The sequence below is a fragment of the Nicotiana tabacum genome, chromosome 7 (genome assembly GCF_000715075.1).
Source record: "Nicotiana tabacum cultivar K326 chromosome 7, ASM71507v2, whole genome shotgun sequence".
Classification (NCBI taxonomy): domain Eukaryota; kingdom Viridiplantae; phylum Streptophyta; class Magnoliopsida; order Solanales; family Solanaceae; genus Nicotiana; species Nicotiana tabacum.
Genome location: NC_134086.1, coordinates 113934874 through 113952527, shown reverse-complemented (window position 1 = coordinate 113952527; position 17654 = coordinate 113934874). Strand labels below are relative to the sequence as shown.

Below are 17654 nucleotides of genomic sequence, written 5' to 3'. Positions count from 1 at the left end.
TTGGTAATTAGGACCTTGACGACTCTAGCCACCTTCAAATCAATATTTATGTCTTTCCGAGGAAACACCACAATGCCCAAAAATGCTACCATGAAGGCGAACCGCCTATGTTCATCCCATTTTGTCTGATTCCCTCTGCTGCAAACCCTGTTTTCCAGATCGTCGAACCCTCCTATAAGCCCATACCTCTGGTATATGAACTGCAAAGTAGAAAACCCCCTATCCAATTCAGAGTACGGGACTCCCTTGCTTATCTTCAGCAGATCCATGAACTTGTGCGAATTGACGGTTCTTGGAGCAATCAGAATTTTGTGCCTTAGCCCCTCAGTTATGTCCATATAACCTGCTACCTCCTCTAAGGTTGGGGTGAGTTCAAAATCCGAGAAGTGGAATACGTTGTGGGTCGGGTCTCAAAATGTAACCAAAGCTTTTATGATGTCACATCTGGTCTGACGTTCAACAAATTGGTGAGACCTCCCAGATGTAGTTTGATCTTTTCTCGCTCTGACTTTTCCAAATCCTCCCACCACAAACGCAACTCCAAAGGGATCTTGCTCCTAATTGTTATCGGCAAACTTGGACCCGGGCTCATTCTGTATGTTTGTTTGGGGTGATTAACACTCATTGGACTCAAAGAAAGAATAAACTAAAATTGACACACATTAAAATAAAATTCTGGTCTTGTCAATACGGCCTTTCTGCACTTCGAAGAAGATTTAAAGGCTGTGCTTTACCAACCGGACAAAATATTGAAAATGACCAAAAGTGGCTATTTTCGCAAAAACAGCCTTCCGGCGTCTTTTTAGAGACATTTGGCTATTTTTTACAAGAATGGAATCACCCGACTTATTTATGACGAAAGATTAAAAATTTTGACATTTTTTGTTTGGCTATTTTTGCAATAGGGGAGGTTGGACCCGATGAGGGTTGCCTACGTATCTCACATCCTGTGAGAATCAAACCGGCGTAGTTCGGACAACGACAATAAACTAATTCTGACAACAAGACTTGTTTAAATAAATTACACTAAAAAACATTTTTTCGAAATTTTGGCAATGTTCGCCGGTAACTCGGAATTATCTCTCTACACTGCTATTTTTTTTATTCCAGTATTTTTAGAAGCCGGTCAGCATGCAAGTCTGCGGCAAATAAATGCGTAAAACAAACAGGATGCAGCAGGATGGTCTTTTCATTTCAGGTTGCTTGTTCTAAACGGACCCAACCCCTGTGTTGAGTCCCCTAAGTTAAGTGCACATGATGCAAATAAGCGTTCCTACTAGGGATCCGGCATGAGGTTTTGTTATACTAGGTTTATCCTGGGTGTTTGTTCTAGACCTGGCTTACTCGAGCGGACAACTCGAGCCGAGGATGGGAACTGCGTACCGGTAACCAAAAGATCATCCGGTTTTGCAACTCCTCTGAATCCTCGTTCTATTTTGGGATATGACACTAACAGAAAGAAGTCACGACCAGCGTGCACTCCTCAAGAAAGAGAAGATAGGGATTTCGTAGCAGTTTATATATACAGTACAGATAATATCAAAGCGGTAAGAGCAACATTTTACACATTTAGGCTAAAACATGTAATAAAATCAGATAAATAAAGCCAAATAATAACAATTATTCTAAGCTCGAATTTTTTGAACCCTGAACCAGAGATTCTGGGTTCGGTCCCCAGCAGAGTCGCCAGAGCTGTCACACCTCTTTTTTACCCGCGTCACCGCAAAAGGGCTTACATGGAGTTTTTCCAATTAAAGGACAATCGAAACGAGATTTTATTTAAAGATTGAGAGTCGCCACTTGGGAGATTTATGGTGTCCCAAGTCACCGGTTTAATCCTGAATCGAGGAAAAGAATGACCCTGTTTAACAGTCTGCGAACCAGAAATCCGGATAAGGAATTCTGTTTACCCGGAAGAAGGTGTTAGGCATTCCCGAGTTCCGTGGTTCTAGCACGGTCACTCAACTGTCATATTCGGCTTGATTATCTGATTTAATACAATTATGAACCTATGTACAAATTTTAACTGTTTACCGCTTTTGTTATTATTTATTCAAGGAATTGCAACGTCGTGAGAATGCATCTCGAATTGCGCCACATAAATGTACCCGCAATTTTCGATACGTCCCAACTTCGTTGAGATTTGGATTTGGGTCACATAAATGTGCACCCGAGTTTAGGAAGATAACATTATTAAATACACGCCTAAAGATACTAACGCGTTGTTATTTTAAGAAAAGCCGTAAAGTTCGTTATGCGGCCTGTCTCGAAATCTGAGCATTTGAAATAACTATCCGTTGAGGGCCCCGCAATTTGTGTATTCTTGTTTGTCGAGGCTCGTCTCAATCATTATTTTTTTAAAGAAATTCCTAAAGTGTCTACATTTTATATTTAAGTTTGTCTCTAAAATAAAAGAGAAAAATCCTAGTTAATTACATGCTTGAAAAGGCCATCACTTATTTATCGGATTAAAGCAAACGCAACCGGAAAATTGCAATCAAACTTGCGTAAAAGGAGATTATTTCATGTCTTATTCTATAAGCCAATACTGCTGAAATTGAAATTATAAATAAATACGGAATTGACAAACAATATATATTCAAAGGAAACTAATTATCCCATAACTAATTTAAACCCACATTGTTAGATGAAATAAACTGTTGGAACTAATTGTTTTCAACTACTTGAAACTAAGCCAACCTTAATTACTAATGATTACGAAAGTTTGCTTAAGCTTGATCATTAACTTAAATAACCTATTGGATTAGTGTTCTTAGCCTTACTACATTGAATCGCACTTCAAATATATCAAGCCTACGGATTATACGAAATTACTAACCAATTATATTTGCCTAACACTTACGGATCTTTGTTACTAACAAGATTCAAAAAATCACAAACTTCAAGTTACTTCTATTCCAATATTCGCGAGTTCAAAGCTAGATTTTACCAACCAATTAAATCGATTCACCACATTAACTAATTACCAATTCGAGTTGGATGTGATTCCGAAGCTACATTATTTTAAATATATGAATTAGCAAAACTGAAACTGATGACTATGCAATTCCTACAGAAATACGTCCAATAGTTCAACAATCTAACAATTCTGCTCAAATTAAACATGCATACTGTATTGACTAATATTCACGTCATTGCAAGGATCTTAGGTCCGTAATCTAACGTTATGCCCTATGTAGCTGCTAATCAATGATCTTACAAAAATAGTCTTAATACTACATGCCTCTACCCTTCATATAACAGGAAACACACAACTAATATCTAACTAAAATACAATTATTCTATAGTTAAATACAGAAATCTTCTATCCATTTTTATTTCAACTTCAATAATCAAACATCGAGGTGATTCAAAGTAGTGTACCTGATAATAGAACAGAAGAAGAAGGTGAGGATTAGTAGATCAGTAGCAGACAACAGTAACAACAACAATAACCAACAGGAAACTTAAAACCAACGGAACAAAATCCGGCAACCAGCAGTCCCGAAAACCAATGGAGAAAAACACAGAAATAGCAATGAAACGGTAACAGATGTCCAATAGCACACTTCAGGAAATATTACTTGAAAACCAACAATGCCAAACAATTACTGGCAGAATAGCAAAGTGAATCAGGGGCGAAATGGCAATGGAACAGTTCTGGTATTTTAGAAGTAAAGAAAAGATCTCACTTTTAGTTTGAAAGTCGGCCTTTTTCAACTTAAAATTACTGAATTCTGATGATAAAATCCAGTAGGTTTCTAACTTGAACTATGAATGTTTTCCTTTTGTTCAAAGTTCAGCTTTCATTCACTCTTCAACTCTGGACCTCTTTCCTCAAAATCCAGTCCCTCCTCTTATACATACCTGCTTTACCTTTTCAACCTACTGCCCGACCCCTCTTTCCCACTAAAATCTGAATTTCCCACTTAAAATCCCACTAAGGAAAACTTTTCCTTATTTTCAGCCCCCCCATTCCCTTTTGTTCCCCATTAATACTAATCAATTCATTAGTTAAAAGGTATTTTAATACTTAGTGGACAGAACACTCAAACCACCCATCTCTCCCTGTTTTCAATTCCCAAATTACCCCCTAAGACCCCACTGTTATTACTTCATTACCCTAAGCTTTATAAGTCTGAAGTTACATCTATGTAAGTTCAAACCCGAAACTAATTTCTGGTTAAACACCTAAATAACTACAGCTATATCCAATTCATAATCCTATTCAGACACAATGATTTAAGGCAGAACAATAGAAGAAAATCGAAATGGCATTAATCAAGGCAATAAGATAAACTATGAAGAACTGAACGAGTAATCTGGTTAAAAATAAACAAGACTGAAAACAACAGGTTCAATTCATTACACATTTAACACAGAAGACAAAAAGAAATGGTAAACCTACTGGAAAACAACCAGGAACTACTATCATGTTTTCTCTAATTTTTCAAGAAAATTAATTGACGACACTTGATTAATCGATTATACATGCCATAATGTACAACAATTATTGATAATCAATCAGGAAAAAAAACCACATGTGATTCGAGTAGCATTTGACAGAAATAGTGAGTTGTAATACAACCAACTAATCGACGAAACTAATCATATTGATTATACAGTTTACAACATATACTTAAATCAATGAACAGAAGAATTCGACCAAATAAAAGGTCATTAAAGACGGATAGAATCAATCAACGAAAATTGAAAAATCAGTGAAACTTAAACTAAACAAATAAACAGATATAAACACAAAAATAGAACAAAAGAAAGGAAAAATACCTCAGTGACAAAGATCAGAAACAGACGACCTTGGGACCAACTTGGACTTGGATTTTTTGAGGTCAAACGGACCTTAATCGAGTGTTCTCAACTGAGAACACTGGACTAAGGTCAGTTAGAAAGCCCAAATCCCTCTTAATTTCGGACGAAGCCCGTGTTTTGGTTTTCTAGGTTCTTACGTTCGATTTGGGGCTCGAACGTTTCTAGGCAGATTCGAACGGGACCAAAGTTATTTATGGTATGAGGGAGGTCTGGGGGTTGCCTGGTATGAATTTGGGGTTGGTTGGTGTAGGTTTCCGTTTGGCTTGAATCTTCAAATGAAGATTCGAGAAGATGGGGGAAGATTCAAACCAAACGAGTAACATATTTGGAACGGGGGTGGTCAGATGGTCTTATGGTGTTAAGGTGGTGGCCGGCGACGTTGATGCCGCCGGGTTTCAGGCGACGGGGTAAGGTGGCGGCTAGGGTTAGCCCTAGTTCGTCTCTGAGTTGAGACGATGAACAGGGAAGAAAAGGGGGGGTGTTTGGTTTGGGGGGCTGGGGTAGGTATTAGGCTTATATAGTGGAGGGGGGATTGATCTTGGCCGTTGGATCAAGCACGATCAACGGCCTGGATCAACTCACTTAACTGAACGGTGTCGTTCGGTTTAAGTTGGGGAATGGGTTGGCTCGGGGGTGAAGTGGATCGGGTCGTGGTGAGGCCTTGAGGCCGTTGGATCAAAGAAAATGGATGGCTCGGATTAAACACTTGAAACAGTGTCGTTTCAAACCAAGCCAGGGCTGCACTGGACCGTTTGATCTGTTCGATCAGCGGCTCAGATTGAAGACGCCTAAACGGCGTCGTTTAGGCTATCTGAGAGATCAGGCATAATGGACTAGGTTATTGCATTGCATTTTGGGCCTGATTTTGGCCTGGCCCAGTCCGACTCAGCTAATTATTTTAACTCTTTTCTTTTTCTTCTTTTAATTAACAATTAACAACAACTCTAGAAATAAATTGTAAAACAAAATTCATCTACAAAAATATTAATTAACTCTTAACAACAAACAACGCACAAGTTAAAACATTTGATTAAAAATAAAATCACACAGTGGCACATTTAAATGACAAAATTACAACAATTACATATTTTTGTGATTTTCCTTCTTTTAAAACCAAATTATGGTTTAATTAATTCCTAATTGTAAGAAATAAAAATCCTAAGTGCACATGCCACATATATTTTATTATTTCAATTAATTATAACAGGATAAACATTCACAGACAAAAACACAAATAATTATCCAAAAATGCCACGCAAATCCTAAAAATTGTACACCAAGAAAATTTTGTTTTATTTTTTTGATTTCTTTTGGAGTAGTTTTCGTGAAGCAAAAATCACGTGCTCACATATGTCATCCGGAATGCACACAAAATTCCAAACAAAACATAAAAATCAAACAATTAATTCCTAAAAATTCAAGTATTAAAGAAAAAAATTCTAATTCTAAGGAATTTATAGGAGTCGTTGAAACGTGGCAAAAATCACGTGCTCACAGTTGGCGTAGAAAATACCTTTCTTATGGAAATAGAATTATCTTAATTAAGCATGTCCTGCAATCATTGCCTATCTATACTCTTTCTGCTATGTCCCCCAAAGGTACTTTTAATCTCATTGAAAAACATTTTACTAATTTCTTCTGAGGTCTATCTGGTGAGAAAAAGAATTTCCATTGGAGATCCTGGAAGAAACTATGCTATCCGTTAGATGAGGCAGGTATAGGTATTAAGAGAATAGAAACTTTTGATAACATGTTAGCGGCTAAAAGATGGTGGAGAATTAGAACAATTCCTTCTTTGTGGGCTGATTACATGAAGCATAAATACTGTCCGAGATCTCATTTGGTGAGTAAGAAAAAATCTGATAAGGACTGACATAAATGGCAATAATTGAGAAAAATCATAGACAACATAGAACCTCATATCATGTGGCTTATAATCTCAGGAAACTCCAGCATGTGGTGGGATAATTGGACAGGTAAGGGTCCTCTGGCAACTTTATATGAGGATATCAATACTAATCCTAAGGTACAGGTCAAAGAGTATATTCAAAATGGAGAATGGAACAGGAATAAACTAGGAAGCATCTTCTCTGAAGAGACCATGGAATATATCATGAAGATTAACATAGGAGACCAGAACATTCCAGATCAACCTATTTGGGACCTCACAGAAAATGGTAAGTACTCAAACAAAACCACTTACAATTTGCTCAGAAACAACAGAAACAAGGATTCATTCCTCCACAAGGTATGACACTCTAGCATCCCTTTTAAATATCATTTTTTGCCTAGAGATTATGGTTATCTAAACTTCCACTTGAAATCATTCTTAATTTTGGAAAGCATATTGTTTCTAAATGTTCATGTTGTACTAACCATTGCGATGAGTCTATACAACATGTCTTTATGGAAAGTGATGCAGCTAAAAATATTTGGAAAATAATTGGTGACTGGATGGGATAAAACTTGTGCAAATGCCTATCAGAGGATGGTTCAATCATTGGTGGAATCAAAAATACTGCAATGAAGTCCACAAACAGATTCTTCAAATTACTCCGACCATCGTTTGTTAGGAAACTTGGAAGGCTAGGTGTTCTTGCAGATATGGGGATCAAAAAAGATTCAACTATTACAACATGAAGCAACAGATTGTTTGGAATATTCAAGCAGGCGTACATAGAGCTTTCCCTAAATGCAAAATGATATTGACCTGGGTCAAATTTTGTGACGATATGACTAAACTACAGCATGTTCAAGAGGCCACCATTGTCACTTGGTTGAAGCCTCCTCAGGAAACTCTCAAGTTAAATACTGATGGCAGCTATATTCAAGGCAATGGTAAAACTGGTCTCGATGGCACTTTGAGAGATGATCAAGGTGACTTCTGTATGGCCTATGCTATCTCAACTAAATGTGATAGCCATAATGAAGCTGAAGCTCAAGCAGCACTGTTCGGGATCAAATAGTGCATACAAAATAGGGTCACTGATTTTACAATGGAACTTGACTCTCTTTTAGTGACAAACATGCTGAAGAACAACCATACTCAACACTATAAATTGCGAAGAACTATGGAGGAGATCTCACAGTACATGAACCATGCCAATATCACTCCTACTCATTGCTTTAGGGAGGGAATTTTTTTAGCAAAGTATGCAACTAATGCTATGGAGGATAATATCTACCTCTCCTTTAATCAAATGCCAAGGGGAGAAAAAGGATCCTTTCTTTCGGACAAATTTCAGGTTCCTAGTATTAGAACTAGGTATGACAAAGCGAAATTTTTTGTTAGTTAGATATTCTTTGTACCGTCACAGAGGTTGATACTTTTATCACCTGACTGTGTTTTTGCAACGTGTTGTAATCTATGGCGGTAAGGCAATCCCCCCTCCTTTATTATAGTTATAGATATATATAACACACCCGGATTCACTGGGGAAGTTAATAAAATAAAAACATTAGAAAAGTATATGTTCAAATTTGAAGTGTGGTAATGTATTTATATTTTTTAATTTTAATTCTTCTTGTCAGAATTTTTGTCCCTGCCATTGTGAATAAAGATAAACTAGGTAGGAAAAAAGAAAAGAATCCAAAAAGGCAAAAGCAATGAAGCCTCGCAATCACCCAAATTAAGCGATTATTGTTCAACCTGATAATCATGCCCCCCCCCCCCCCAACCCCCCAACCCCAATATTTTTGTTAAGTTTCTAATATGTCTATTTCAAAGTGAAATCAACACACAACATATTTTATTGTTATTGAATGACTAAAGAAGTATGCATCTTGCTTATATTTTCCAAATTTTGAAACTATGGTGTGAAAATCACACCGTGAATTTTCTATGGTTTCATAATATAATCATTGTTAAATTTTCTATAGGGTTTTATATTATAATAATTACTTAGGAGATTTTCTTCTATCAAAGTTTTGACTAATCAGCTATTTTCTACCAATGTGAACCCTTAAGATAATAATAATTGTCGATTATTAAAATTGTAAAATTATTGTCCTGTTTTCTTTTGTAAAGCGAACAAATCGATGAAGCTTCTTGAATAAGTAGATTGTCAAATCTCTAACTAACACAATTACTTAAATGTTTAGATTACGAAAATATAATCATATATAATAAAAGAGATAAATATGTTTATTAATTAATTTAACTTTAAAATGAAAGGGAGTTGATTTACGTAAGCTGACCAATATTCTTTCTAGTGATTAGGTCTGCTAAATTTCTTAAACTTGATTTACTTTTATACGATATTTCTTATCAAGTGGTAATATAATAGTTGAAATACTTGCAAAATATTACTCTCACAAGCTAATATATTAGTAAAAAGTGCATCAAAACATAGAGACGAATATAAACTCAAATTCTGATGTGATTTGAATTTACGATTTTCTTTGAACTATCAAATTCACTAATCCTAGTGCGACATTAATGAAAATTACCATTATAAACATCTTCGCCATATTATATTTTATTTTACATTTTGGAATTAAAAATGACATCCTCATTACGTGTTGGAATCAGCTTTAAAAAGTAAAGAGGCGTAGACTAGAAATGCAAAAGAATTGGGGTCAATTGGAAAATACGAAACTCTTCAGGAAAAACAATCGCATTACTACTACGGAGACTAATTTGAAAGGAGTACCTAGTGAGCCGTCGAGAAGTGAAAAACGAAATGGCAGCGGAATCATCCTCGGCGGCAGTTGCAGTCTCTCCGGTGACGGCGGAAGAGTTAACGCTGACGGTGAAATGGAGCGGCAAAGAGTACACCGTTAGAGTTTGCGGCGATGACACCGTCGGCGAGTTAAAACGACGCATATGTGAAGTGACAAAAGTGTTGCCTAAACGCCAGAAGCTTCTATACCCAAAAGTCGGTTCAAAACTCGCTGATGAGACTCTCCTTCTCTCTCAGATTCCTCTCAAATCCTCTTTCAAAATGACTATGATCGGGTTAGCTTCTCCTCTCTCTCTCCACAAAGCCCTGTCCAAGTAGAGTGGAAGTGATATAGAATGCTAATAGATGACTTAACTAGTTTGGAATTGAGACGTAGTTGATTGATTGATTATTGTATGTAGATGTCGGAAAAATGTTGTTTTTAAAAAAAAAAAAAAAAAAAAGGTTTTACAGAATGACAGTGTTATTTACTCCATCAATTCAAGTTAACTGGTAACAGCAGGTTACTATTTTAATTTCTAGGTTATATAGAGTTACTTCTTGTTGTCTGCCAAATTAATCCAAATTGTATATTTTTAAGTATGAGAAGATAACTTATAAGCATGTCCTCATTTTAATTGCTGTATACCATCTGGCTGAATTGGTTAAAGGTTACTTGTGTTATTACGATAGTAAGGTAATATGAATAAACTAATTAGTGTACATGTTAAATAGGTCTGGATATGAAAAATAAACAGTCAAAATATTCTTAACTATTTATACATTCTTGGGAGAGGATGGAGCAAGTAGAGAGAAAGACCTCTTTATTTTGTTTTTCTACTTTGACTGAGCAAATTATGCGATAGGTATCAGTTGCAGCATATGATTTAAGTTAATTTGGTTTTCCTAACGCAGGATTGTACCTAGGATTTTGCATCTGAATGAATCAATAGTGTTCGAATTTGGGATGCCATGTTTTACCATTATTTTTAAGTCTACATTAGAAAAGATAAATCTTTGGTAATTATTGACAAGTACTGGATAGCGAAGGTGGGGTTCCCATGCATCTAGCGAGAGTTGAATGCTCAAGAGGATACTAACAGTTATGTTTATCACAATGTTCAAGCTAAGAGTCTTAAGAGACCTATTTAAGAAAAGAAAAGATAAGAATAGATACTATACTTGATCTTAGCCAAAAGGTCGAGAAAGTTATATAGAAAAGAAAAGATAAAATCAAAAGAAAACATTCACGCTAATGATAAAAAACCAATCTGTACAATTTTTGACTAGATTCTAGAACACCCTTTTCAGGAAATACTGTACAGTTGCAGATTTCACAGGACACCAGAATAGGCTGTTATTTATCCTCTGCAGTTTTTATTTAATGCAAGTCTTCCGTAAATGTTATATTCCATGGTGACTTTTCCGTCCTCATACCGTGTTTGATTTACTATGATAAGGTGTTGATATTCTCAACATGGAAGGTGAAATATCTTATCTTGTGCATGTTTTGATGTAAGGTGTTAGGCTATAGTGCAAGAGAAGGTTTTTCCTTTGTTGTCCTATCTGATCTTTTTTCCCTCTTGGTCGTGAGAAGAATATTGCTTTAGTCTCTTTAGATGCAACTTTGTTTAGGTATTAGAGAGGGGGTAGTCTATCCTTAAAAAAGAATACCTTTTTCAATGCAGGATATTTAAGAGGTGGGCTGAGGTAGAAGGCTTTTCTTTTAAGTCTTCTTTTGTATGCGTATCTTGTCACAAAAGATTATGTGCAATCAAAGCTTTCTATATTATGTGGTTTGGCATGAGTGAATGCTTGTTGCATGTTATGCAGAAGTAAATTCACCCTAACTTTCCGTTCTGATCCATTTTTCAAAAAAAAATAAAAAAAATAAAATATATATATATATATATATATATATATATATATATATATATATATATTGAGTATCAAATGGCTGGTCATTTGAGGTAAGATCTGGCCATCTGGTGGCACCAATTTTGGCGACAAGGCTCGATTTGGCATTAACAGTTAAATAATATGGAGATTTTAATTCTAAAGGAGCATAATACGAAAGTAGAAAGTAGCACAGGTTCACAATATGAGACATTTGTGTTGTGCTTGGTGTTTGCATGGATGGGAACTAAATTTGAATTAATGCCCTAGCTCTTAATATATAAAATAACTTTTCTATAAATTCAATAGATTTATTACAACAAATATGGTAAACCCATCAGTAAGTATGGTTCATTATATTATAATATGTGAAAATAAGCACAAAAATATGTATATAAATTGAACCTAGAAATAAAACAAATATAATGGAAAAGAGGTTGAATTTGCATATGGTCTACTACTGGCTTAAATTGTCTTTCTAATATCAGCATGGATTATGATCTTTTGTGATGTACGAATGGATAATGTTTGTCATTAATATCATAATGTGGTTGGATTCTAATCCATTTATATTGTCCAAAAACCACCTCTACGTTGTATTGGATAATACAAAATTCTCTGTATTGCTAATATAGTGGATAGCCAAATAGAGGGAATTAGGGAAAAATACAACCAAATGGCCAATTTGAAATATGGTACCTAATGTGGGGTGTAATTGACATACAAAATATTGGCTAGCAATATGGTTGATATTATAATAGGTATCTGAACTGCATGTTGCATTCTTGTTTGTCAATTTCACCTATAACCAGTTGCTAGTATGTGAACCAAACAGCTGTTAGTGGGCTGATTTCTCATTCTTGTATGATGTGATATTGTGATTATAATGAAGGTAAAATAGATTTTAGCATTATGTTTCCAAGGAAAATAACATAGAGGTAGGAGTAAGACTGCGTACTCACTTTTTTCCCCAGATCCCACTTGTGGGACTACACTGGGTATGTTGTTGTTGTTTTGTTTCCAAGGAAAATAACAATTTTTGTTGTTTGAATTAGTGGGAATCTGAAACACATTTATGACCTATTTATGTTATCTTATGTTGTATGAATGGATCTATGTTAAATCTTTCTTTACTCTTAAAGTGCATTCACCTAGTGAATCGGTGCCATTGTGTCGTTTCCATCCACTCAGTTCTTATTTTCTCGATATTCTAGTAAATAACCATGGTGTTCCGGGCCAACTTCCACGTATCTCAACTAATTTCATGGGACACCTACTATCTTTCACCAGGTACCACCGTTCACCAAGGCTTAGACAGATGGGAAGAAATCACCTAGTGTTTTTGCCTCCGCTGAGGATTTGAATCTAAGACCTAATGGTTCTCAACCCATTTCATTGACCACTAGGCCACACCCTTGAGTTATGTTCTTGGTGATGCTTGAGAGATGATAATTATATACTTTCTTTTTCTTTCAGTTTATATTCCACTTCTTCTCTCTGTCTTTCTCTCCTCTTCCCTCCCTCTGAAGGAATACATAATTCGGTTCGTTGTAGGAGCGAGTTTGCTTGAGTTTGCATCACATGAATTTTGAGGATGTGAGTAAATAGTTCCCAATATTAGAGAGTTTTTTTTACTGCTAAAATTAAACTTCGTATCCTAGGTTGAGATTCGATCCTCTAACCTCCTTTAGACATAGAACGCGCTTGACCAGTGGACTGTGAAAGTGCTGGTCTCCCTTTACTAGAGATTTATTTTAATCTATTTCTATTTTTTTATATACAAGTCTTCTATGAAGTTTTTTTAAAGGTCTTGTAACAACGATATCTAGCAACTAAACTATTTTAAGAAAAGAGGTAGGCTGCATACATCTCACCCCTTGGGGTGCGGCCCTTCCTTGGACCCTGTGTGAACTTGGGATGTTTCGTACACCGGGCTGTCCTTTTTAGTACTATCTAAGTGTTGACGGCTAGTAGAGCCGGCCTATTGTCGAACGGGTTTCGAACCTTGCGCTACTCACCCTCGGAAATTTCTCGGTTATCAAAAAGAAAATCAGAGTTTAATTAGGGAATAATGAGCATTATTTTGATTTGCAGGACTGTGGAGGATGATATAATTGTTGATCAAGTGGAATCTCCAGATATCATTGATGATTTTGAGCTTGGGCAAGAGGAAGCTGTTGATATTAAGGATAAAGAAATCAACAAACAGAAGTTGAAAAGGCGCGTTGAGCAGCACAAGGTTTGTTCCGTTAACCCCTTTCCATTCTTATAATCAAAGTTCACAAGAAACTTGTGGACTTTTTAGGCCAAACCCTTCTATACTACTTCATTTGCTTTTACTTGTATGTATCATTGGCACCACTAATTGAACACATTTCTGGAGCCGCTCGTTCTTTCATATGCGCGGAAGGATTATAGTCAGATTAAGAAATAGAGTGAATTCTTTTCTATAATTCTGGAAGAAGAATGCATGACCAAAATTTTATAATAGACAAGAGTTATATAGGGATTTAGAATGCAATGCTTGTAATTCAGGATCTTTTTGCATTACATTTTCTATTCGTCCCAAAAGAAACAGTTGAGTGGTTGAGGCATAGGAGTAACAATGTGGAGATATCTAGTTCAAATCCATCTATAACACTCAGTATGAGCGCATCTCCTCCAGCCTTGGTGGGTAAGAATAAGATTACCTGGCATCCATGATTATGGGCTGTAGCAGGTTACTGGTGGACTAATCAAGGTGTGCTCAAGTTAGCCCAAATACCACCATCATAATTAAAGTTCATTTTACATTCATGGTGTTGGTGTTACATTCTCGTCATGAGAATCCTCTTGACCAAATATTCGATAAATCTACATCTTTACAAAAGATAATTACGTAACATTGAAAATTTACGTATGAAATCACACTTTAAGACAAATTGTTATTGCCCAGTGAGAATGTGGTTGTTGAGGAGGGAACAAGATACGAATTGAGGGGCAAATAGGTAATAGACTGCATTGTATTTGCGTTAAGCCCCAATATATAGAGGCTAATGTTGTGGAGGTGGTAAGTCTCAACAAAATGACTATGATATTAAGGCTATATTACCTTCCGTTGGCACTTCAAATTACTAATTGAAGTAAGAACACTACTTGAATGAAGTTATGTTACTGCCAATGGCGCAATAAGTGGCTAGTTCGGTAGAAAAAGATCCTAAATCCTAGAATTCAGCTGTCATTTGAAAGTCTTGGTAGAACTATTTAGGAACTTGATGAAGAGATTGCTTTAATTTGTTATTGATAATACTGTTACCACTTTCAAAAAAATTGTATTGGTAATTAATCGATATAAGGTACTCATTATAGTAATAGTCTTTACAAAACACTAGAATGTATCCTTTATGATGGTTTCGTTGTGTGCGTGGAACCCGTGATCCCAATTGACCCTATCATTCTGGTCTTTAAAGGTTTATTTCAACCTTTTGCACAAATTATTAACTATTTTTCTATTTATCTAAGTTTTATATGGGACTGTTGGTGCTGTATATTCAACTATATATAACAAAGTATAGTTGTATTGAAATTTTGTCCAGTATATACTTTCAATAGAACAGCTGATATTTTGCGTGGGTTAAGGTCATACTTTCTCACTTGCCTTTTTTTGTGATGATCATGTTTGCAATTATTTAGATTGAGCTCCGTAATCCTTGCCGTGAAGGAAAAAAGCTGCTTGTTCTGGATATTGATTATACCTTGTTTGATCACCGATCAACTGCGGAAAACCCACTTCAACTTATGAGGCCTTGTGAGTGTCTTACCTGTACATTTTCCAGTTATACTTAACTCGTTTAATGTTTAACCTTTTCAATTTTTGCCTGCAGATCTTCATGAGTTTCTCTCAGCTGCTTATGCCGAATATGACATCATGATATGGTCGGCAACCAGGTCAGAATTTGCTGTTAGAATTATTGATAACTATGATATCTTTGAAAATCAGAGTATGATTGGAAAAGAGCTTCGAACTATATGCATTGCCTTATTCAATTTCATTTTTGCAGCATGAAGTGGGTTGAGTTAAAAATGGGACAACTTGGTGTACTCGACAATCCGAATTATAAAATTACAGCTCTGCTGGATCATATGGCAATGATAACAGTACAATCAGATCGTTATGGAGTTTTTGATTGCAAGCCTTTAGGCCTAATTTGGGCTCATTTTCCAGAGGTTGCCTTTTTTATTTAATTGCTTCTTTCTTCAATGGATTTATGGCCTAGAGAGATGATTAAATGTTATGTTGGCATAGCTATCTAGAGTTAGATATATTCTTAATAAGTGTCCAAAATATGGTAACTTGATTGTAAATGGATTGGTGCCATAACCAGAACATTTATGCAGAACAGGCTTTGTCGATATTTGGCACACTAACATGTAATCTTGATATTGTGCAGTTTTACAGTCCCAAAAACACTATAATGTTTGATGACTTGCGAAGGAACTTTGTGATGAACCCACAAAATGGGTTGGTTATAAAGCCATTCAGGAAGGCACATGCGAACCGAAGCACTGATCAGGAGCTCATGAAGCTTACTCAATATTTGCTTGCTATTGCAGATCTTGATGACTTGAGCTTTCTTGATCATAAGAACTGGGAGTCCTTCAATGAGGATAATTTCAAGAGACGCCGACATGCCTAAGCGTCTGGCAATTTCTGAAATCAACGAAAACCTGTTTGTGTTGTTAGACAATACAAAAAGAAATGTATCCATTCTGTTCCATTACAAGGAGAAAACTGAACATTTCTGATGTATACTTTGAGTTATTAGGCAGAAGGGACTGTTTTCCTGAAGTCATTTTGTATTTGGATGATCATGGAATTTTCTTGGTATATTAAGTTGAATTATTGAGCCACTGGTGGTTTTTAACATTATTATTGTGCAATGCAGCTAAAGTCCAGACATTAGTTGTGTTCTGATGCACTTTATCTTTCATATCCCAGCTAAGAAAGTTAAAAAAGTATAGACATACTGTAAATTTGTAGTTTTGTGTACTATATAAAGAAATTAATTAGTACAAAATTGCTCTATGCGCATAAGTTTGACAATGATATTAGATGGATTCTGGAAATTTTGCTTGTTAAAGAGTTTGATAGAGACTGGCATTTGCATTGAGTATGAGATAATTTGTATATATGGGTTACAGTCTTTCTATAATACTAACCCAAAAGGTCTACTAAAACCTTTGCTTATGCATCGTTCCAGCTGGAATCAATGAAGCCAGAATTTCTATAAACTATAGAAAAATTTTGCTATAAAATTTAAAAGGTATCTATAGAATATAATTTTTTTAAATGGTATTTATTTAAAATAAATAAGGTATTAACATTTGCTACAGGAGATAAAAATTCCTTCATTTTATGTAACACTACTTTTGTTTGTGATCATCTCACTTATAACATTATTCTATATAATTTTACAATTTTCTAGCAAAGCTGTATAACGTGCACAATTTTCTAGCATTCAAATTCATCAAAATTATTCAGATATGTAATATTTTCTCTTTCAGTTGATTTTTTAACTACTGTTTTATTCCAATACCTTAATCTTCTTTCACTACTTAATCGCAAAACAAATTATCTAAAATATCGAACTTTCTGTTGCGTATGGTACACGCCACCCAGGCATAGCAAACCCTAACCTATCTAAAAGATTTGATAGACTAATTTTTCATGTAACTCTAGTCTAAACTCTAGATTATGTGATTTTTTCCATTCTACAAAAACGAAATATTCTACATTCCATATCAAAGATAAAATCTTTCAACTTCTGTAAATCCTACAACGATCCCAATTGTTATCTCTTGATGATCTAAACTAGTTATCAAAATACAGAAAAAGAAAATAATAATAAACGAATTACTGTTTCCAATCAATCAACAAATCATTCAATCCTTATTATTACTAACAAAACCAGCATTCTTATTCTCCAAGTAACGAATTCTGTTGTTCACAGCATCAAGTTTTGATTCCACTAACGTCAGAATATCAATCTCTTCTTCTGATAATTCCTCATTCGCCTTTTTGTTGGGGCTTAGGGTTTTAGTATACAAATTAAGAACTTGTTTAACAGCATCCAAATTTTCAGGCCAAGTCTGAAGTTCCCCTTGAGGGCTCGTAATAATAGTACAACACTTGATATCACAGAGAGTTGAAAGCTCCATTGTTTTCCGCTTTATGCATTCTTTTCTGACTTGATATGTTTTCTTCTTGTTTTGGTTTTCTTCTGCCAT

The 17654-nt window shown here is 35.4% G+C and overlaps 2 protein-coding genes and 1 pseudogene across 2 annotated transcripts; 1 reads left to right on the top strand and 2 right to left on the bottom strand.

Annotated features, from left to right (window-relative positions):
• The first annotated feature begins 9390 nt into the window (after positions 1–9390).
• Positions 9391–16272, top strand: LOC107791500 (ubiquitin-like domain-containing CTD phosphatase). The gene is made up of 6 exons (XM_016613586.2): positions 9391–9787; positions 13482–13626; positions 15060–15174; positions 15251–15314; positions 15428–15593; positions 15818–16272. Exons 1-6 carry the CDS (start codon positions 9513–9515, stop codon positions 16061–16063), a joined length of 1011 nt encoding a protein of 336 aa, XP_016469072.1. The 5' UTR covers positions 9391–9512; the 3' UTR covers positions 16064–16272.
• On the bottom strand, positions 10542–10704 carry LOC142162471 (U2 spliceosomal RNA; annotated as a pseudogene).
• Positions 16273–17309: 1037 nt separating the features above from the next.
• On the bottom strand, positions 17310–17654 carry LOC107791495 (uncharacterized). The gene has a single exon (XM_016613582.2). The coding sequence runs from the start codon at positions 17652–17654 to the stop codon at positions 17310–17312; it is 345 nt and encodes a 114-aa protein (XP_016469068.1).